Consider the following 22,005-nt stretch of genomic DNA (forward strand, 5'->3'; position numbering starts at 1 on the left):
TTTTTTTTTTTTTTGACGCTCGTCTGCTCAGTTTCCCGTCGGATGAGGCGCAGATCGACACCCAAAACACACACGCACACGCACGACCAGGCTCAGGAGACACATTAACACCCCTGTTCATTTCTTCCAGTAACCTAAATGATGCAAGTTTAGCTCCTTAGTTTGTTATCATAGCAGTTTGATGCTCACTAAGTTGGATAAATTATTTCTCTTGGCACTTGGAGATGTGTGTAAACATTCGCCCAGATAATCCACTGGGTGTGCGGACCCCAGTCAAGTTAGCAGGAAACGCGTTTGCATTGCGCGTAAAGCTGAAAAATATCTATATTTATAATTAAAATTTAGTTTAAGAATTTTATTAATCGTGGCCATTCAAAAGCAATGCAGATCTCTCCGTTAGACTAAAGAAAATTACTGATTTATGAAAAATATTCAGAAGAATTTATTTTCCTTTGCAAGACGAATAAAAAGAGGTGGACTGGTTGGGTGTTTTTGCAGATACACATACGGGCCTTTAAGTAACATCAGGCCTAACATGTACCAGACATCACCTCACGTCATGAAATGGGAGCACCAATGGCTCCAAACAGAGGGACTCACTGGCTCCCCCCCCCCTCCCTCCCTGCGTCACCGGCAAGAGAGGGAGGCCCAGAAAAAAGTCTGGAGACAGGGTTGACATTCAAAATGCACACTTCACTCAAGATCACTCTGGTATACCAAACTAATACTTAAACCCAGTAAATATTACCAGGAAGGAGAGGAGGTTTGTTGACGTCTTTTTGGTGCTTCCATATGACAGGTTAATAGGTTTTCTTTTTGAGTCCTTGGCAATGTTTCCCAGCCCCAGCACGTCCACTCCCTTCTCTGTAAAGGATATATTAAACCTGGAGCAGAGTCATGACGTTATGGTGTCTCCTTTGGACGTTTCTTCACGTATGGACTGCTGCGGCACCGTACCGACCTCTTCCTCCGCCTCCTCCTCTTCCTCCTGCATGTTGGCCCGCCTGAAGCAGGAGCCTCTCCGGGACATGTCATCCGCCGCCGCCTCGCTGTTCGGAGAGGAGTCCAGGGCGGGCAGAGGCAACACGCTCAGCTTTGCGACCACCTTTTATGGGAAATCCTTCTTAGAGATGGATCTAATTAAAGATGGGAAAGCAGACGCGTTTGAGGGGAAACGCAGAAAAGGTGAGCTGACGAGAGGACAACTTTTTTTTTTAATGATTTTGCAGGCCTGTGATTAGGCCTATACACACTCGTGTTATTTGACGTGTGCAAAACGCAACTAATACCCCTTGAACACTGTTTCTTTTCCTGGGTACAGGCTTTTAGACTGTATCGTAAACAAAAATATCAAGAGTAAAAGTTGAGGTGATATTCAGCATTTTCTTGCAGGCCTGCTACTATTTACGATTTATCAGTGAGAAATCAATAACAGTGCCACTAAATTTGCATTGGCATATTTGATTTGCATTAAGTTAGCCTCATAATTACATGTCACATGTGTTTCATGTGTGTAAATTATTTTTTCTGAATGCACCATCGGTGGTCAAGGGACTTGAACCACCAAACTTGGCAGAATTGGCACTCTCATATTAAGAAGCCTAGCCATGCTACTTAATATGAGAAAATATAATAGATAGTATATAATGCTGGTAATACTTTTAGTGTTGTTGTGGTTGTCGTTACCATTATTATTATTGGTGGTTTTTTTTTTTTTTTGCAGCGTAAAAGTAGTGGCAGCAAAAAATGGCTCTAAAAAGCAGCTCTAAAAATAAAATATCCATGTGGCCTTCTGTTAACAAGTCACAGTTGTAGTTTTTTTTCTCATGGTTTTCTCTCTGTCTGGTTTCGTCAGAGGAGTTCAGTCCTCCTGTCGAGCCTGTGGGGGATATAAAAACCGAGGATCCGGACCGACCTAAGCCCCGGAGACGCAGGAAGCCGCGGGTCCTCTTCTCTCAGGCGCAGGTGTACGAGCTGGAGCGCCGCTTCAAGCAGCAGAGGTACCTGTCCGCCCCGGAGAGAGACCACCTGGCCGGGGTGCTCAAACTCACCCCGACCCAGGTGAAGATCTGGTTCCAGAACAGGAGGTACAAGTGCAAGCGGCAGAGGCAGGACCAGAGCCTGGAGATGGTGTCTCTGCCGCCGCCCAGGAGGGTGTCGGTGCCGGTGCTGGTGCGGGATGGGAAGCCCTGCCTGGCGGCGGACGCTGCCAACTACAACCCCTCCTACAGTATGGGTCACATCAACCATTTCAGTTACAACAACTATCCAGCTTTCAGTAACTACACCAGCCCCGGCTGCAACACAAACTATGCGTGTAATTATCCTGCAGCCACAATGCAAACTATGCAAGGATCCTCCAACAACGGGAATTACATGAACTTTGGGGTCGGAGACCTGAATAATGTGCAGAACACATTTTCCTCCAGTAACGGGGTCTCCTCCTTACATGGCATCAGGACATGGTGAAGAGCGGACAACAGCCCGTAGGCCTGTCACATACTCGTGTTGCCTGCTCCATTTAACGGGATTATTTTCGACTGCATGCATTTGTAAACGTGATATTGCGGATTTTATCTCTTATATTTAATGACTTATTTTTTTTGGTAGTTTTCCGTTTTTGTTTTCAGCACCAGCTTTTGTCTGAAGAGCTACGTTTTCATTTGTTTTTGTGACATTAGCGCACAGACATTTTTTGTGATTTGAGCGAAAATTACAAACAAAAACAAACAAAACAAAGCAAAAAACAAACAAACAAACAAAATAAAAAAAACAAAACAAAACAAAACAACAGCTCTTGAAATATGTTTGGTTAAGTTTAAATTTGTCACACCTTTTTTTTGGTTTTTTTTTGTCTTATAAGTTTTATTTCTTTAAAAAATCTGACCGTGTTTTCGGCGGTGGACCATATGCAATAGCAATTGTCGCAATTTAGGCTATGGGAAATTGTTAATTCAATTATTATTATTATTATTATCATTATTATTATTATTATTATTTCTGCCTTGCAAATATTTAATTCTTATTACTTGAAGTTGAAATTGGCTCCGGCTGTTAATTGCTTAATCATTAAAGAATACCTTCAGAAAAACTATGATATTAGAAAAACATTAAGCCTACAGTACATGAATAGGATGTAAATGTGACCTATAACTATGACCCTATATAATGCATGCTTCAGGGTCTCCTAATAGGTGAGTTGGTGGATCCACATAAAAGAGCCTCACATCTGAACGACCTTGATATGGTTTGTGTCTGGTTTAAATGTTCAAGTGGCTGTTAGGAAGCTTCCTTCAATATGCTCGAACAGGGTTAAAAGGTTGTTTAAAGTTTAGACTTTTTACAACCCGCTGTCAAGCACATGTACACACTTTTCAGGGAAGTTTCAGGGACAGAGATGGCTGTGAGCCATGACCTTGACTTGTATTAAATCTTTAAAATCAGGTAAATAACGATAAGTAAGGAAATATTGTAGCTAATAAGGAAATACTGTCACTAATTCTATGGGTTTTTTTTTAAACAATTCTCATTTACACGAATTGAAATGTGTGTATGTAATTTTCAACACAGATATAATCTTTCAAAAGCCATCCTGAAAGTCACCGCCTTTGACTCTGTACTTGTAAATATCAGGACACTCAAGACGTTACCTGATCAAAGATATTTATCTATTTTTGGACAGTACAGTTGATTATTAAATGTTACCTTTTTGACACCTTGGTGAGTCAATACTGTGTTTCATTTGAGAAATTTAAGTTGACTCGGTTTCTTCTCAGACTCAACGGTGAAGCTGCACAGATAATGTCAAGTAAACGTCAAATACTAACTGAACAAAGCTGTGCCCAACTGTAAAATTTACCACATAAATATGGCGTCGCTGAGATTCCTGCTAGGTGTTTGCTCCCTGCGTTTGCACCATCTGTTTGGTGCCGTGTACGCTCCCCTGAGATCCCAACACACTTGTCCAGATATGAACCCAAACACTTGATTGACACTATCGCGGTGCTAAATGCAAGAATAGCCCAATTTGCTTGACAGAGGGCCTGAGGCCTCAGCTAAGTGTGCAGTTATATGAACAGGCTCAGAACTGGCTCTGCCCAACTGCAACCACTTTACCCCAGTGAGAGATGCTTAGGCGTCTCTCAGGACTCTCCACACATACGCTGTGTTCTTATATCTCATTTCAAGCGATATACACACACAAACACACACGTGACACACATCGAACATCAAGCCAGAAGACTGTGTGTTTATTGATCATCAATACTGACAGCATTTACATATATTTAACATAAAGGCGATGCCAGGCAATTGCATTAAGGGTAGCAAGGTCATGTAGCTCCTCTGGTCACCCTCTCCTCTGAGGTGCTGAAAAGGCAATGTCAGATAACAGCGCCACACAAACCTAAAAATACCCCCCTCAACCTCCACCCACACTGGAATGGGAGAGGGAAACGGGTCGGAATAATCTGCTTTTCCGGGTCTTATCTGAAGAAAGGCAGGGATGCATGCTGCTCTATCTCTGCCAGTGTGATGACTGCTCACTGCTTTTCTGAGCTTTCCTGCTGCGCTGCAGAGCGAGACAGGCTGACATGGCAGAGATGGAGGAGTGTTTCCCCTCTTACACTGAATAAAGTTTTTTTGGTTTGTATGCTAACTGAATACAACATAGGCACAGTTTGAAGTGAACATACAGACCCATTCTGATTTCTGAGCCAGTGAAACACAAACAGTGAGTGAGTGCAGATAGGCTTGAATCATAATTAAGTTTAAAAAAAACATTTTTTCTATTCTAAAGAATAGCATTGGCTCATTATAATGTAATAATAATTATTATACTGAGAGTAATTATATAGTATATCAGTATTTCATTATAAATAACAATTACCCAAAAGACTTGTACATGACTTGTGCAGCAACTTTCAGACATCAGATGAAAAAACCTGTCCGAATGGTCATAATGATTAAAGGTACTATATGTAATAATGTGAAGCAATTTAAACGCATTAATGACTTTTTTATTGCTAATGTGTGAATGGATTGTAATGCAACTTAAATAGAGACCTTCCCTGACTTTCTCGGTTGCCAGTAACAGCCTGTGAATTGAATCCGTGTCACGGATTCAGGCCAAACTTTCAGGGAAAATCCAAAGGATGTGATGTTTATGCTGGCTCCTGAGTACCTTCCCTCAATGCCTCTTTTCCACTGCCCAACAGTGCCAACAATGTGAAACACTAGCTAATGTTAGCTTAAAAACGGAGTCTTTTAATCTCAACAACAACCAGTTCCCCCAGCACAAAACAAATACAATTTACTTTGTAGATTTTATTTACATTATCTCCAGTCTAACGTTACTTCTTCCACTCCCATCATCTGTTTCTGACTGATGTTAGTGAAAGATTACTGCTGTCTCAACCCACTGCCTGACCCATGCAGTACAGTAACATTACTTGACAATGTAAAAGGTCTATTCTATCATACTGAAACATGAGCGCATCGATTTAGCGAAATGAGAGGTGTGATGGCAACTATCACGTTGCTAAGGAAGCATGACAACACTTTATCTATAATATTCTGTCTAGTTCACTAACGATTATCATCCAACAAATTCAGCTATGCTGACATTTGTGAGCCACTTGGTGAGAACTAGACAAACAGACTGACAAAGCTGGCTAGCTAGCTAACGCCACCGTATAACACAATACAGTCAATGTATCGTGCAACAAGAATGGACCAGTTCAACATCACTAGCTAACTATTGTGCTAGCTAGCAAGCTGATAACAATATAATGCTTTATAAATCCTATTTAAAAAAAAAACAACATAATGTTAATCAAACTATTGTCTTGCATAGCCAGACCTATCTTCACACTTTCAGTGCTATAAATACAGTTTATAGTCAAACTATAATAACAGTATAACTTTAGTTACCTCGTCTAGCAACACGATGCTGTCACAATGTCACGGCATTGTTTTGGCAGATACCCAGGATGTTCGCTCACGCCCACCTACGCGGTGCAGCATGCATGCAAGCGTGAGCAACATGACGACTACGGTTCACTTAATGGTGTCATCAACAACAAGGATTTCCTGAATGTTACATATAGTACCTTTAAAAACACAAGTTACTGATGAACATAGGAAAAAAGTTCATTTCATGTTGCACAGTCTCCCAATCCTAACACACCTTTTTTTTTTTTTTTTACTCAACAATATTATTTCCAAAACATTCATGCCAGTAAAAGCATGTTGAACTGATGTCTACAGTGGAACTTGTTTTGTGATAATCAGATAAGATTTTTACTGAAATTTTCTCCCTGGAGAGTTTTTATTTTATCTTAAACTGACTCCTTCAACATGAGAACTCACTGTGTTTCATACTTAGACATGAGTTTTACAACTCTCGGCACATTATCAGCATTCTTAACTAAATCTGAAGTAAACAGATCCACAAAGTACAGTTTTTGGAGACCATTCGCATCATTGGTAAATATGAAAAGAAAAACTGTGCTGGATGCTTCACAGGAATGTGTAAAAAGATTTCTGTGGGTCCTTCCATGTCTGACTTGATTGAAAGCAATGCACAGCATTACTGTCTCACTAACTAAAAACGGACTCCTGACACAATGTGTGCCTCAACAAGTACATCTTCTTGAATCACTGATTCCCTTTGTTTGACGACCAAAATCTTTTCAATAAATAAAACACTGCATGGAGCTATAGGTGCGGAGGCTTATCTTCCTCTTTGTGGACAATATTTCACCCTCAGAAATGTCGCAGTTCAGCCGACTGAGCAGACCACATTCCACTGAGCAGACACTAATATATAGCGAGTGTGTGTAATATGGCACACAGCATTCAGAACTGTTATATTGTTTGTGTTGACTATGGAAAGTAATGTATGTGGTTACGGGAGAGCTCCTCAGAGATACCTGGTCTACAGGAAGGGGAATAGTCTCTTCTTAAGGATGTAGAGAACCGTGGCGAGGAAGAGAGCCAACGCCAGGAAGATGAGCAGTTTATCAGTCAGCTCCCTGCGGTTGTACTTGGTGATGAGTTTTCTCCCGAGCTGGATGGTCCCCGTCATAGTTTTAAACTCCTCATTGGTCTCTTGGATTGTTCTTGAGGAGGTTGCTTCAAACAGAAGAGAGAACTGGTTTGAGCACAAAGCATTTTATTGAAATGAGGCTGGTGTTGCACACATAATCAATATCAGTGGATATTCATTCATGTCAAATGGTGTGAATCAAACCAGGTTAACCTCAAATACTGTAAACTGGTTGAAGTTTAAGTTAAATAAAATCAAGAGAACAATCAATTTTGAAATATTTGGTATATGGTAGAAACAGGATAATCATGACTTTTGTTAACGCGCTCCCCACTTTAGGTGTTTCCTTCACTACTAACCTAGTGATGTCATGGTCTCCTCGCTCTGCTGAACCTGTTGGGCCATCATCCGACTGATGCTCATAAGATTTTCTGTGATGTCACTGGTTGTCTGGGCCAGGCCCTCTTTGGTCATCTTCCTGATAAAGATTTTAAAAAATAGATATTATTGTCCTCCAGCTAATTAAAAGAATCCCAGATGTGACAAACAATGACAACCATTAGACACATGAGCAGCTCACCTCTGTCTCACAGTACTATCTTCTCCATTAAGAAGTGCCTGCTTTTCCATATTGTCTATGGACAGTTTGCTGGCAAGGTTGGCTTTCCTCCAGCCTGTCTGGTTACTGCAAATTATACAGAAATGGTCAAATACAAAACAAAAAAAAAAAACAAAACACATTTTTAAAAAGTAAGCATTCATAAAGTTTAAGCAGGGAATGTTACATGCTCGTCCCCCACCAGTTTGTTAGGATTATCACCACAGAAATGTGACAATATACAAAACAGTTTACATTTCACTGACGGAGACAACTCAGGAAATGAGAGGATATTTCAAACTAAAAGACTTTACCTCAGCATCTGTTTCCTGTGTCCTTCTACCTGACTGATCAACGTTTGCTTGTCTGACTCTTTGTCTTGCTCCATCGCCATCTGCTCTAAATCCTGTCAAAGGAACAAAATAGCACAGACGTTTATTATTATTATTATTATTATTATTATTATTAAGATATATGTCTATTTCTAAATGATCACCATTACAATTCATGAAAAGATGACAAAATTGAAATTTATCACACTTATATTTCATAACAACATTGACGGCTTTGCCATCAGTCAGTAATACTCTTGTACCCAGCCACTGTTGTCAGCATTAAGTCTGAGACTAATTCAATAGGTTTTGTGACATTTTTAATTATCGACCAGTTACATTTGTCACGTTCAACAAACTCATTTGCTGATCCACTGCCCTTAACTAACACCAGAAAACATTTTTATTACGTCTTATCTTGTAACTCTCAGGAACATGTACCACTTTGATAAGAAGATCATGTTTTGCATTGACACGTTTCATTGGTGATGGATACATCAGTGTTGCTGGAACATTACACCATATAAAAGCGGTGTATGGAGAGATAGCTGAACTTATTCGGTTTCAGAGGGGTGTACTTGTTTATGCTGCACACCGTGTCATTATCACGCACATGTCACGTTTGCAGTGTTTCTTACCTGAATCCTCAGCCTGAGGTTGTGGAAACTCGTTTTCACATCTGCGTTCAGTTCTGTCAGCTTGCTTTGAGGACCTGTGCACTCGTTAATATCCTGGTGACACAGTGACACAAGAATGAGAGATATAAAGCACATGTCTCCTGCATCAGTGTTCGGTGAAGTTACTGGTATCAACATGTTGCAGGAGAACTGAGTGAATGAGTGGAATTCAAGTGCTTTAAAATGAGCCTGTTCTGGTTTTAGACTTCTGAATTACCACCCATGTCACTGGTTTTTTTTTTCAGCGCTTCAAAATATAGTAATAGATTATTAAGCCAAAAAAAAAAAAAAAAAAAAGCTACTAATGTTAATTTTCCTTACTGATGCATTTGTATGCTATTTTTTTGTATAATTGTTTAGTTTTACATTTTTAGACAATAAAGAAAAATGTCCAGTTGTCTGGTCTGAGAAACTGAAAGCAGTGTTTTGAACTTCTGCTTGAAACAAGACTTCTTGTTTGTTGTTGTTAATTCATTTTCTGATCACTGATTTACTTCAGTGCCAAGTAGCTTGTTCTGTCTATAGAAGAGAAACTCTCAAAACTGAAATATAATATGACAGAACAAGGTCCACACAGATAGAAACTGTATAATTAGTGAGCTAATAGATCTCGGTAGTTTTAGCTAAACCACATTTAGACATTTAAAACTGGAAATTAGTTTCGCTTTCCCTCTCCCTAACAGAATGAGCTTTAAAGCCAATTTGTTATACTGGTCATTTATTTCCCACTTCATACATTTGCCTTAGTTAGGTACATGTAAGCACATTTACCAAACAGATTTAACAAGCTATTTCGACTTGAAGAGACACATTAAAGCGACCGTGGTGGCGCAGCGGCTCAGACCGGCGCAGCGGCTGCAAACACTGGATGCTGTCGGACTGAAACACGGTTCTCCGTGTTGACAAGACCAAACGCTCACATGTTGTAATCTAGCACTAAGTAGTCTTACCAAATAAATACTCGCACCTGGATGAGAGCTTTGATTTCCAAGTCATATTTGAGTATTTCTTGTTCACATATTCGGACGTGGACATCTAAGGACGCCATGTTGCCAACGTAGTCGACTCAAGCTACGGAAAGCAGGAAGGCTGATTTGAACTGCGACTGGCAGCTTTAGCCGCACAACCAAACTCAGTAAAAAAAAACAAAAAAAAAAACAAACAGAAAACAGCATGAAGCCCAATTAAATACGTCATGACAATATAGTGTTATGTACTAGACATTTAATTATATCAATCTGTGAAAACAATCGCATAAATGACACATGTATATTCTTAAAATGTAAAGAATACACGCTACTAATCACATATTTGGTCATCAAAATTTATCACGAAAACAGAATGCATATATTCTTATATATATATACACACACATGTAAACAAAAGAAGAAAATAATATTTTATCTATGATGACATTCACTAAGAAAATTAAGTAATTCCAGTCAAAATATTGGCAAAGGTCATAAGCTCATAAATTTGGCAAAAGGGAATACAAAAGTTATGGGCCGATGGAGTTGATTATTACTTTATTAATTAACAACAATAGAACTGATTACATCCATCAGTTACATTAACAGACACAGAGAGAGCACATCAAACACCATGTAGCAACTATTTAAAGGCGAGCTCATTCATATCAACAATAGCATTAACACAATATACATTATATATAAACCAAACAACACCAAGTGAAGGCTGCTTTAATTTAAAGTAAAGCACATTCAGTGAGATCTCTCAGAAGTCCTTTGGGAATCATTTTTGTACAAGGCACCGGTGGGGACATCACTCAATAATCACACAGGGGTCTGAGTTTAAGGCGATTCAGAGGGAATGATCTCTGCACGGAGTGACTAGCAAACGTCCATTGGTATACAGCAGTGTCAGGTCGTCCCCTGCTGAGAAACATTACAATAGAGAAAAACAAGCCAAGAAATAAAATAAATTATATACAGGCTACATATACAAGTTACTGAGTGTAAATCCAGTGATTCAGTCTTTCAGAGGATGAAGTTTACCTGCATGGTGAGGGGTCCTGGAAATGTAAATTAAGGCCAGTGATAGTTCAGGTACCAGATGGTGTCAGTGGACAGAGAAGGCCCAAAAAGTGGGTTCAGTTGGGCCAAAATTGCTATCAACCAGCTGGTGGACAGAAAGGATAGTATGCATCACATACAAAACTTCTCAGCAACAAAACTGAGCACTTCAAAACACATCCTACAAATGTTAGTGATGCGAGTTATTTCCTACTGTCTAACGAAAGGTACAAAAGGTAAATTAGGCCTACATTTGACACATGCCTAACAACAACAGCGTAAACTGAGGGCCTTTGGGAAATGACTTCACTTGGCTGCAACACTGCTTTGTCTCTGCTGCCCTCTTTTGCCCATCTGACATGTAACATGACTCCACAGGCACACTTGCGAACATAAATATTTTATCACAGGACAAAAATACTATGCATATGTGTGACAGAACTAACTACAATGACCAATTTGTGTTTTTGTGAAATTAATGCACAAATATTGTCATGGAGTGACTGAAAAGAAACCACAGAATCTCAGAGCACGTGTGGAAAAGGGGGCTTAAATTTCCTCCTTTACTCAGGCTGCAATTTAAGCTGGTGACATCTTGTTTTGTCTGACACAATAGTCAAAAACCTCAAACCTAAAATATTCAGTTTATTATCAAACAGGACAAAGAAAAGCAGCAAACCCTAACATCCCATAGGATTGGGACAAGAGAATATATATATATATATTTTTTTTTTTGCTTAACAAATTACTTAAATGATTAATAGATTATTAAAACAGATGTCAAATAATTTCTGTCAATGGATTTGTCAACAAACACACACACACATATAATGACATGTTTTAAAACACAGGCTACCACATTATTATCATCAGAGAAATCCTGGTACATTTCCAAGATGAATACTTACAACAGGTAGCAGCAAACTGCAGTCAACACCAGCATTGTGACTATCACTCTGTGGGAACAGCAGAAAATAATTCAAAGTGGCCTCCTTCACATCTAATGACTGCAAACATGGTTTTTAAATACATCTCAGGCCATTCATTAGCCAACACAGCCTCGATCCCGTGACAGTGACCATCAGGCAAATAAAGGAAGTTGCATTAGGCAGAGTTTCCACATATGAAGTACATTTTGGCACCCAAATATAATGACATGAAAAAATAGACTTGCTGTAGGGAGATGTCGGCGACATTTAAAGGTAACAGTATGAGTATGGAGCTCACACCGACCCAGGAAGAGCTGTCAAATTAGCTTCTGTTAGCCAATCCAAACTTTTACTAACAACTACTGCTCGCTCACAAGGCTTAAACTGCCTAAACTGTTCAGATAACTTTGGGAAAGTTTTTTTAAAAACAACAATTTTCCACATGTTAAGTCTACTAGTATCAAAAGAGAGTCACGGGACAAACTACAATAAAAAAAACGTAGCTAGCTGAAGGCTAACGAGAAGCTAACAAACTTACCCTCTGTTTGGTCCCTTCGGTATAAACAGCGGTACAACTCCTCCGACAAAGGCCCAAAACAGGGTCACCACTGACATGGCGATCACAAAACTTAGTTCCGCCATGGTGGTGTTTTGTTTAGCAGCAACACCTCAGAGGTACTAACTTTTGACTTGATATAAGCTCACTTCTGTCCAGCTGCTGCCGCGGCAGAGAGAGAGAGGGCAGCACCCGTCACATGACCGGGAGGAGGCGGGTCCACTCATGTCTTGTTTCAATCCGGCCTTTTCTTTTCCTATTAAGCAGCACCTTATTTTATATGTTATATTAATATGAAAGTTTAACAGTTGGTAAAATATAGATTATAACGTTTTTTCTGGGATAAGTTACATCCTGCTCATGCAAACGCCTTTGGTAACTTGATTAAAAATGGGACTGCCCAGTTTGTGGGAAAAAAGTGACACCTACTGCTCATTTTATAAAACTGCACATTTGTAACCACTGTACAAGCAACATCCGGGTCCTGTTATCAAGTGTTGAAAAACTAATTTAATTCCACTTTTAATGCATTTTTCCCCACTTTAAACGAATGTCAAACATGTCCTTATCCGTTTTAGACTAATTAGGTGATGCTCATTTTAGTGTACAACCTTAGGATCAATTTAAGATACATTTATGAACCCACTAGTAGTTTCCTTGTATCCCAGGTTCTGACAGAGTTCAAGCATTTCAATTAAATTATATTATGTATATATCACATGCAGATATCTTCTGCATTTCTGGCCTGTCCTATCGTCCTTCAAGGTCAGTATCTGACACTTTCAAGAATCAAAAGGACACGAATAATCGATACTGACATACACTTAAGTATTTATAGCTGTAGCATGCAAAGCTCAAACAGACAAGCACAAGTTATCGATATCTAAACTTTGTTCCTCTAACCGAGCGTTGGATGCAGATTTGGTGCCCTACAGTGTTGTGTATGCTTGTGGGTTCTTCACAGACAGTTCAAAGACTAAATGAATGACAGGTGATGTACAGTACAGATGATCTTTGTTAGACTACCTCAAATAAGGTATGTACGTTTGAAATAAAAATCGTGTTAACCTACAAATACATGACAGGATGCAAAGAGAAAAATCATTCCACCTCCACAGCTAAAACATGAGACAGACAAAGTGAGGTCCATTTACACAGTTTATTGATAGCAAAAGATCATTTTTACTCCTGCATCTTCTCAATGGTCTCCTCCTTGTATTTGCCCTTCTCCTTTCCATCAGCGCGAGATTTAGCCTTGCGCTCCAGAATCTTCTTGCGGTCCTTGTCCAGCTTTAGCCTGGTGATGACCACCTGCAAACAGAAGAATGCTTTAGTAAACAACTTGTGAAACATCACCTTAGCAGGCACCAATCATGTAAAGAAAGAAAGCATGAAAATAATCTGACATATTTACAACGCCTTGCAACATCACAGGCATGTCCTCAACACATTTCTAATGACCGTTATGAGGCCAACTGCCCTCTTCAGTGAATGTCTAAGGAAATTACTGATCAGTGTAACCAATAAGTACACAATGCAGTATCCATGAAAGTACTAACCTGACATCCCATGTATAAAATGCTACATCCCAGCATTATACAGTTTATGTTGTCAATGGACAAAACTCTAAAACACTTAAAACTAAACTAAACAATGGATACTAATATGGCACAGTGGAAACGTGCAGGTGTAGTTATTGACAATCAGGGCCCCATGTGTTGTGCATGCTGGTTAAACAGTACTGCTTACACTGCAACACAAAAAAGATATGTTAAGCTTCAATTCTGTGGCTTTTCTGCTAAGACATGTCAAAAATTACCTACTGACTGAGCCAAACGCTCTATTGGCAGCACCAGTAGCTCCATTTGCATCGGCCTGTTCACATGTAGCTGTGAGAGCAGAGCAAAATGTTCCTGTGCAGGGTTTTCATCAATCACATCTGGGTGATTGTCACTTGACTGCTTACTCACAGCCCGATATTTATTACCAGAAAATATTATGGTAGGATTAAAAGCCACAGCAACTTGGTGAAAAGGAGGGACAAACTTTGGCACTTGCAGGTTTCCTGCAGTGAGTGGAGCATGAAGATTGTAACAGGACTATAATTAATCAAACAGACCTTTTTCATAGCTGAAATTCTGACTTGCCATAGTAGGGAAAGTGCAGGCGTTACTAATAACATTAACAATGGCCCTGTTCTATTCAAATGTCCCATTAAGTAATGACAGTGTGACAGCAAGTCAGTGTGTACAATACCCTGAAAACTGAAGCAGCTAAATGGAAGTTAGTTGTTAATTTTACTTTTTACATCTAAGCTTTTCTTACTGTGACATGGCAAAGGTCTGAAACGGCTTCTGCAATAAATACTACTTTATTTTAAAAACTTGTTTTGTTGAACTTTTGAGGTTTGGAACTGTATTTTAAAATTACACAGTTGTGGACTGCATCACACTGATACCTTTCTAATTTTGTTTGCCTCATTTATGTATTTGTATGAGCAGACACTTCAGAAACACCTATCAATGTAATACAATGCATACAACACTAAATGTCATCCTTAAAATGCCATAGAGTTTAGTTAGAATCTCTGACACTCAAAAATGATTTATTACGAGATTAACAAACATTGCATTTCGTACAAGGCTGCTCTGGTGGATGACATTACAATATACAGGGGTTTCTACTTTTCTGGTCCCTGTGTACCACCTATCTTAATAAATTCATAGTTGTTTAAATTCACTGTTTTAATGCAACTCTTCACAGACTGAATTTGAACTGATAGATTTGGGTTTTATATTACTCATCTACGTTACTGATATTCAAATACCCTTTTGTTAACCTGCTTGGTGAGCTCAAAATTGGGAAGACCTGTTTCGCTGCTTCAGTTGTACACTACATCAACACTGTAATGAATTTACAAAAAGTTAATTTTAAACAAAGTAAAACTGCTCTTTTAATGCATTATCTTTTAAATCTGACAGTTCAACATGTCCATAACATGTTACAACACTGTCAGATCCACAAAAGGTGTCCTTATTTATCGCTTTCATAATGTTAGTCAAACATAAAGTGCATATTCACAATAACATACCAGTTATGCACACTAACAAAAGGGCGGTCAACAAGTCATCATTTGATGGCTCTGACAGAGGCTTGAAAAAGGGTAGGAATCTGGCCGACAACCGATGGTGAGAGATGTACTATCTTACAGTGTTAGAGAACTTGAAAACCAAGAAGAAACTGTCTTCTATATGTGCAAACTTTTGGACCTTGCAGAATGTGAATATGAGGGACAAAACATCAGAAACACTTCAATATCATGCAGTCCAATTCACCTGCCCCACGAACTACAGCCTAAGATCACTACAGAGCTGAATCAAAACCCCGACAGGTAATTAAAACTGAACAATGCTATAATACATGTCTTTCAGCTGGTGGCAAATGCTCAGTTACAACAATTAAATCAAGTGTTGACAGACATTTTCAATAATGCTGAACATGACACACCAGTGTTAAGGGTTAAATGCTGTTCCCCTGCTCCAACACCAATTGCAAAGGGCTTGCAAAGTCAGCCGTGAAGAAAAATTAGACATACTTCAGAAACAAAGTAAAAGATATCAGGAATAGGAAAATGGTGTTTAACAATTAAGATTGCACCTCACAGTTTCTTTATTTTCACATCACCTCTATGACATGCCAAAAAGGCACCAGGACATCTCTCTCACATGCGAAGCTCAACAGGTTCACATTCAGCTTGTTTACATGGGTTAGTGTCCACTCTCTTCCCTGATGTAACCTACGCTGTTTGATAACTTTAGATTAATTTTTACACCTCGCTCTTATCTCCACGGAGGCAGAAACAACCATTTATGCATATACACAACTCTGTCTCACCTTGCTGGGGTGGATGCCGACATGGACTGTGGTTCCGTTGGCCTTTTCTCTCTGCACACGCTCAATGTAGATGACGTACTTCTTCCTGTAGACCTGCACCACTTTGCCAATCTGCTGGCCTTTGTAGTGTCCACGGACAACCTGTTTGTAAACACCACAAGCAAGTCAAGCATGTGCAGCCCGCACACTTCACACTACCTATGACAAAGTTTCAGCAATCCTGAGTGCAATACCTGGACTTCGTCATCTTTGCGGATGGGCATGGACCTCACATTGTACTTCTGACGAAGCTCCTTGGACAGGGGGGAAGACATGATCTTCCTCCTGATGTGTGAGGGGGCATTGAAGTGCCTTTTGCGGTTCTTGCGGCGGGAGGATGTTACAAATGGATTCAGCTTCATGGTGCTGTAACAAAAACAAAAAAAAAAAATACAGGTTATGAGCCAGCTGACACCAAGTTAAGAAAAGCTGCAGTTCATTGAATTTTCTCCCTTTAGTACAGACAACGTGACTCGTACAAGCACAAACACAGTAGATTCAACAAACTTGAAAAATTAATGTTAGCAACTACACGCCTTGATTTACACTTTTCTCACGAAAAGCAACTCTGAGACCAAAATTACAAACCGACGTTTCGAGTGTTAAAATTATAGCTGCCTTCAAAACTGAATGCTAAGCTAACGAAATGACGCTAATGCGTTAGCATAATATCGCAGCCACACAGGAGCGACAGTTTTTCCTCAGCTCGGTTATATTGTCGAGAACAGTACATGCTGAAAATAATTTAACTCTAATAAAACCGAGTAATAATCGCTAGCAGCAGGAGCAGGGCGCCTTCATAACCCGTAGCCGACATGCGGATACTGCCGGACCGAGCAGGGGGACCAAACACAGAGGTTTTATTTACTAATCTATCACCAACAGGGGATCAATATTGGCCGTATTTTAATTGTGACAAGGTTAAAAATGTGTTTAGGCTTTCACACGGATTCACGTTGACACTAAAAGGAGGATGGATGGTGATAACTTTAGTGAAATTATCTGCCAGCAATGCTTACCCTACCCTTTGCTCCTCTATGGCCGGCGGAAAAGAGAGAGGCGAAGTACTTCCGCTAGCATTAGTTCACACCGAAATCTCGCGAGATCTCCACAGAAACTGGTAAAAAAAAAAAAAAAAGAAAAAAAGAAAAAACACAAATAAACAATAAACATAAAACATGAGCGCTTATGTTTAGGAGTATTAATAGTTTTAACACAGCTGTGTGTAGGTGTAATAGTTAAATTCGTCATATGATGTGATTTTACAGCTTTTCGTTCATCTTGACTTTTTTTTTTTGGTCCTGCATTATTACACATATTAAAGTTTTGATTTTACAAGCCTTCCTTTCTTCACAATCTTCACTGGTTGTATTAGGCATACTGTTTTTTATTTTTGCGACATTATAAATCTAGTTTGCTATCCATATGTCATATGGCCAAAAGATGGCGCCAAACCCAATTAATCAATAACCTGGTCAGCAGCTGAAAACAAGTTTTCTCTATGATTCATCAAGTTATGGCCTGTGTTCATCACACACTGCGTTGTCACACTTTTCTTTCATCTTAGGACACAGAGCAAGTAACATTACCGCAATAGGAAAGTAGGATACACGTTGGGTAAATATCACTATACTAAAAATAACCAATTGAGCAATTAGGGATTCATCTCAGCTACATCTCTGGGCTACTCTGATCAGCTGTAATCGCTGCCTTTACTCCAATAAGCCGACAAACAAACACGGGAGGGGTGTTTACACCGGCGGACCACGCATACATTGACCTGCCCTCTCAGCGGACAGAGGCGACCCCCTGTCCTGCTCCCACTCACACGACCACTGAGGGAGCCACAGACACGCAAGCGGAGGCGCGCCGACACCGTGCGCTGTTTGCTCCCCGGGCGGAGCGCAGTTTCACCGGAGCCTGCTGCCTGCCTGCCTGCGCTGTCCGTCTGCGAAAAGTGATGCTGTCATAGCCCCCTGCGCCGCGGACAGAGCCTCCTTCCCTTCCCGCAACCCCCCTGGTTCTTCTGTGGCTGGCTGTCGCGGTGGCAGTGCGGATGTGGAGCCCGCAACGCAACGCTTTTCACCCGTCGGCAAGCATCGCAGGAGAAGATGAAATGTTTTTCCCGTTATCTCCCGTACCTCTTCCGCCCTCCGAGCACCATCCTGTCCTCCACTTGCCACACCGAAGGTAGGGTGGGACGCCGAGGTGGTTGCTTACTTTGACATGTGTGACATGAATGTTTGGGCTGCTTACTCTGTCCCTGACACATACATGTGTGCAGAAGTTAGACTGGCCGGTTGTAGGGCCACACAGCCCACTGCAGATTGCACGAAGTTGGAGCCATTCTGGCTATGGGGCAGATGTAAAGGTTACTGATGCAAAGCAAAGCATTTTCATGTGTGCGATTGTGTCTGTCTGGTGTAGAGAGTATACTCCTAGTTTCACTCATTGTGCTTTCCTTAAAGCTAAAGCTGTCAACACACAGGCCTACAGCAATGCCAAGAGAGACACTCAGTTTGTGGAGTTGCATGACAAGTATCTTCATTGGCCCTATACTATTGGTTCTCTCATTCATGTCCCCCATTCACACTTTGCTTAGTTATCCTCCAGACAACATGCATAGCAAAATGCCTTTCTGGGACTATATCAGGCTGCAATTCACTCAATTCAGAGGAAACAATTTCCTCCAAATTCCCAAACCTTTTCCACTTATCACACCGAGTCCAGACAGAGTTCATTCCCTGGAGTTGGAGAGAGTTAAAGTGTTGAACTGAGTGAACTGACCCCAGCCTTGATTGAAATAAATGAGTTCATAAGAGCTGGTCAGTTCATCCTGCAGCTTGTGCTGTCGGACGGGGCAGCCTAAGAGGGTCTGCGTGTTTGTATAACCAGCCGTTTACTAGGTCATAATGTGGAGACTGAGCCTCTGCATTATTTAGCTTTGCATGGTTGCCCTCCTTCCTGTGCACACTCTGCCCTCTGGCACAGGAAGGAAGATAGTGTCGTAGCCTACAATGTACAGAGCAGTATGTTGTGGTCATAGCCAGGGCCCTTCGCAGCCTATAGAGCCGACCTAAGGAGGAGAAAGACATGAATGGTATTAAGGCATGTTCACTCACTCACTAATGTGATTTTTGTGTACTGTGACAGGGCTTCACAGTACACAAAAAAGGAATTACAACAAAAGAACCCAAAGTCAAACAACAGAAGAATGAGTTCTAGCAAAATAGAAATGTATGAAAAAAGAATATAAACAAAATAAATAAAAAAACAAGAGAATAAAAACTTATATTGAGGGTTTATATGTACTAATTCCATATATCAAGACAGTTTTTGTAACTTACATGGCTCAAAGAGTGCAAGAGATGTTGGATTTGTAAAAGAAAAGGCAGCAAACTACTCAAGGATTTAAAGACTTTATATTGAAGGTGATTTTTTTTTAACAAAATATGAAAAATAAAAACATATCAAGAAGGATTACTGTTGTAAAATTAGACGTATGTCATTTAAATCAAAAGCATAAGACTCATAAAAGAAACTTGTTTGTGTCTTAGAGAGTAATATCTGTGACACATTGTCATAATGACATAGTGTAATCTTTACAGCAAAACTCTTTCCACTGAAGAAGACCACAAGATGTGGTTGAAAGCTCTGGAAAAAGCTAGCAAGTGGGGCATGAGTTTTGTCAAAGTGCTGTTTCTGAGGTCAAGGAAGAACTTTCACATTCATTCTCTTGTACACATGGACACCTCCTGTATATATTTTAATTTTACCAGCTGCTTATCCCTTGTTTTAAAGATAATGTTTGAAATCATGTGAGCCGTCTGCTCTCTGCTTCTGTTTCTAAAGCATTTAAATCATAAACAACTCAAAGTGAGCTCTGAGACGTTGAGAGGTGAGGTCAACAAACACAATCCTTCTCTCTCTTTCTTCACACTCACTCCCTCTCCGACTCTCAGTGAGATAAGGGAGCGGTATAATAGAGGAAGTGATAGATCAGTAAACATGGAGCTGCAGTGCCGAGCCACAGTAATGTGATACATGATCCTGAGCTGCTCTCTGCGTAGAGAAATATGAAACAGTTGTACGCGGAAAGCGAGAGTGAGAGATGTTGAGTCTCATGTGCTGGAGGCCAGGAGGGTGTGATGACACAGCAGATGACCTTGGAAACATGATGTGTAAAAAAGACACAGGTCATCTCCTCTGCACGCAATCTAAGCCATGTATACGTGTGAATAAAAGAGAATAGTGTGTTTGCACAAATCAATCCGTGCACGTGTGTTTGCGTATCATGGAAGCTAGTGCCTCAGTGGTTGTTTACATGTATGTGTCCACTTCCTGTTGTGACCTTGTTACTGCCTGCTGCCCTTCCGTTGGACCTGCTGGTCTGGAGGAGGCTGGTCGGTGCACCACTCCAGTCCTCCTTGGGCCTCTTAAGCCCCCTCCTTCCCCCTCTTCATCATCTCCCAGCATTCATGTCTGCTCCAGCTGAGCAGAGTTCACCCCAGGGAAGATGAGTGTGCAGTTACCATGTTAGTGGAAAATACATTATATAAGCCCTGTACTGGACCATAGAGTGTGTTTGTGTGTGTATGTGTGTGTGTGTTTGTGTATGTGTGTGTTCTCTTTGTTTATCTGGGCCATTGTGGAGAGCAGTGCGCCAGCATCACTCGGATTCACCTGGGTCCAGTCTCAGAGGGATACACAGCCAGCTTTTGACCGCCTGCGACTTAATTGTGTGTGTATGTGTGTATTTGTGCTCCTGTGTAAGTTTGTCTCTATGTGGCTTTTCAATATTATTTTCTCTTGTGCCCTGTTGTTTTCTTTTCTTCTATTTCACATCAGTCTGTCAGTTCTGGTGTGATGGATTAAGTCTTAAAGGTTTCTGATGTGTGTGTGTGTGTGTGTGTGTGTTTGTATGTGTGCCTCGCTTCTGCTGTCTTGTGTTTGAGTCAGGGAAAAATGTGCGTCCCCAACTGACACCTTGCCACATCTCACACTGCCATCAATCAGCAGAGCCAGTCCTGCCCCGGCGTCCTCATCTTCCTCCTTCTTGTTGCTTTAGTGTCTGAGGGAAACACTGTGATACATTATTTGTTGAGTGGGACCCAAAAAAGCAGAAAAGAGTAGCGAATATTGAAGATCAGATCTGTGACAAGAAAGTCTTTGTGATTAATGACTGTAGTTGAGATTTGTCATGTCTTGTGGCGTGTGTGTGTGTGTGTGTGTGTATTTGTATATGTGTATCTGTGCATTTTGCATGTGGTTTCTTTATAAGAAGAGCAGTGAGCTTCTCTTGGCAGCGCCTGAGGGGGACTTCTGTCGGCGTTCTGACAAAGCGTGACACTGAGTCGGAGTTTTGTGGCTGTGGAACACAGCCTATGCTGGCGTGTATGTGTGCCCTTATCATACATCCCGTGGTGTTGTTGTTATCCTGACAGACACCCACTTCACAGCTCAGAACACACTCCGCGTAGTCGTCCCGTCCTTGCATGCCGCTGGGGACAAACACCCTACATACACACACTTGCATAAGGCATCCGCACGCTCGTGCATGTGACTGCTCAGTCTGGTCTGGTCAGCTTTTCCGTGCAGAGGGTGGAAAGATGGGGAAACAAAGGAGTGCTAAAAAGGATACTACAGAGGAAGAAGGGTGAGATGAGAGGAAGTGGTAGTTCTGAAACACCACTTTGTGTTTCTTGAAGTATTTAAGGTTGTCACTGCAGCCTATGGGCCGGTTCTCTCCACTCATGAGCAGCAACTCCTTCATATTTCAAGCTGTCCTTAAAGGGGTAGTCTACCCACAGCAGTTCAGTATTGCACTCCCATGAAGTGGAGTAAAAAATACATTGTCAAAATTATAGAAATATCCTGATTTTTAGTCTCTGGTATTAGT

The 22,005-nt window shown here is 40.7% G+C and overlaps 5 protein-coding genes across 7 annotated transcripts in view; 2 read left to right on the top strand and 3 right to left on the bottom strand.

Annotated features, from left to right (window-relative positions):
- The first annotated feature begins 671 nt into the window (after nucleotides 1-671).
- Nucleotides 672-3,715, top strand: nkx2.5 (NK2 homeobox 5). Its single transcript, XM_071457675.1, has 2 exons — nucleotides 672-1,185; nucleotides 1,856-3,715. The coding sequence occupies exons 1-2, from the start codon at nucleotides 831-833 to the stop codon at nucleotides 2,467-2,469; spliced, it is 969 nt and encodes a 322-aa protein (XP_071313776.1). The 5' UTR covers nucleotides 672-830; the 3' UTR covers nucleotides 2,470-3,715.
- A 509-nt stretch (nucleotides 3,716-4,224) lies between these two features.
- bnip1a (BCL2 interacting protein 1a) lies at nucleotides 4,225-9,793 on the bottom strand. The gene is made up of 6 exons (XM_071457676.1): nucleotides 9,623-9,793; nucleotides 8,617-8,709; nucleotides 7,961-8,052; nucleotides 7,629-7,733; nucleotides 7,408-7,526; nucleotides 4,225-7,134 (listed from the first exon to the last, which is right to left on the bottom strand). The coding sequence occupies exons 1-6, from the start codon at nucleotides 9,701-9,703 to the stop codon at nucleotides 6,938-6,940; spliced, it is 687 nt and encodes a 228-aa protein (XP_071313777.1). The 5' UTR covers nucleotides 9,704-9,793; the 3' UTR covers nucleotides 4,225-6,937.
- Nucleotides 9,794-10,164: 371 nt separating this feature from the next.
- On the bottom strand, nucleotides 10,165-12,365 carry atp6v0e1 (ATPase H+ transporting V0 subunit e1). Of its 2 annotated transcripts, none has more exons than XM_071457677.1 (4): nucleotides 12,156-12,365; nucleotides 11,597-11,644; nucleotides 10,671-10,794; nucleotides 10,165-10,550 (listed from the first exon to the last, which is right to left on the bottom strand). In XM_071457677.1, the coding sequence occupies exons 1-3, from the start codon at nucleotides 12,257-12,259 to the stop codon at nucleotides 10,701-10,703; spliced, it is 246 nt and encodes an 81-aa protein (XP_071313778.1). In that variant the 5' UTR covers nucleotides 12,260-12,365; the 3' UTR covers nucleotides 10,165-10,550; nucleotides 10,671-10,700. The 2 variants fall into 2 exon arrangements, with proteins under 2 accessions (XP_071313778.1, XP_071313779.1); XM_071457678.1 differs by having other exon boundaries at nucleotides 10,165-10,547; nucleotides 12,156-12,364.
- A 953-nt stretch (nucleotides 12,366-13,318) lies between these two features.
- On the bottom strand, nucleotides 13,319-17,223 carry rpl26 (ribosomal protein L26). Of its 2 annotated transcripts, none has more exons than XM_071457440.1 (4): nucleotides 17,131-17,223; nucleotides 16,301-16,472; nucleotides 16,068-16,208; nucleotides 13,319-13,484 (listed from the first exon to the last, which is right to left on the bottom strand). In XM_071457440.1, the coding sequence occupies exons 2-4, from the start codon at nucleotides 16,466-16,468 to the stop codon at nucleotides 13,356-13,358; spliced, it is 438 nt and encodes a 145-aa protein (XP_071313541.1). In that variant the 5' UTR covers nucleotides 16,469-16,472; nucleotides 17,131-17,223; the 3' UTR covers nucleotides 13,319-13,355. The 2 variants fall into 2 exon arrangements, with proteins under 2 accessions (XP_071313541.1, XP_071313540.1); XM_071457439.1 differs by having other exon boundaries at nucleotides 17,126-17,223.
- A 684-nt stretch (nucleotides 17,224-17,907) lies between these two features.
- The window catches only part of ppp2r2ba (protein phosphatase 2, regulatory subunit B, beta a), a 45,051-nt gene continuing 40,953 nt past the window's right edge, over nucleotides 17,908-22,005 (top strand). Inside the window, exon 1 of the mRNA XM_071457435.1 lies at nucleotides 17,908-18,296. Coding sequence (XP_071313536.1) covers nucleotides 18,218-18,296 — 79 coding nt within the window. The 5' untranslated portion in view covers nucleotides 17,908-18,217. The remainder of the gene's footprint in view (nucleotides 18,297-22,005) is intronic.

This window comes from Trachinotus anak, unplaced genomic scaffold (genome assembly GCF_046630095.1).
Source record: "Trachinotus anak isolate AG129_WGS33_773 ecotype Australia unplaced genomic scaffold, CSIRO_AGI_Tana_v1 ptg000021l, whole genome shotgun sequence".
NCBI lineage: Eukaryota > Metazoa > Chordata > Actinopteri > Carangiformes > Carangidae > Trachinotus > Trachinotus anak.

Coding starts and splice junctions, on each gene's coding strand:
- rpl26 (XM_071457440.1), bottom strand. CDS start 16,468: ATGAAGCTGAATCCATTTGTAACATCCTCCCGCCGCAAGAACCGCAAA. Junction 16,209..16,300: donor GCAAAGATGACGAAGTCCAG/GTATTGCACTCA, acceptor GTTTACAAACAG/GTTGTCCGTGGACACTACAA. Junction 13,485..16,067: donor TCGGCATCCACCCCAGCAAG/GTGAGACAGAGT, acceptor TTCTGTTTGCAG/GTGGTCATCACCAGGCTAAA.
- atp6v0e1 (XM_071457677.1), bottom strand. CDS start 12,259: ATGGCGGAACTAAGTTTTGTGATCGCCATGTCAGTGGTGACCCTGTTT. Junction 11,645..12,155: donor CCGAAGGGACCAAACAGAGG/GTAAGTTTGTTA, acceptor CTGTTCCCACAG/AGTGATAGTCACAATGCTGG. Junction 10,795..11,596: donor GCAGTTTGCTGCTACCTGTT/GTAAGTATTCAT, acceptor TCTGTCCACCAG/CTGGTTGATAGCAATTTTGG.
- nkx2.5 (XM_071457675.1), top strand. CDS start 831: ATGTTTCCCAGCCCCAGCACGTCCACTCCCTTCTCTGTAAAGGATATA. Junction 1,186..1,855: donor TGAGGGGAAACGCAGAAAAG/GTGAGCTGACGA, acceptor TGGTTTCGTCAG/AGGAGTTCAGTCCTCCTGTC.
- bnip1a (XM_071457676.1), bottom strand. CDS start 9,703: ATGGCGTCCTTAGATGTCCACGTCCGAATATGTGAACAAGAAATACTC. Junction 8,710..9,622: donor AAATCAAAGCTCTCATCCAG/GTGCGAGTATTT, acceptor CTGTGTCACCAG/GATATTAACGAGTGCACAGG. Junction 7,734..7,960: donor CACAGGAAACAGATGCTGAG/GTAAAGTCTTTT, acceptor TATAATTTGCAG/TAACCAGACAGGCTGGAGGA.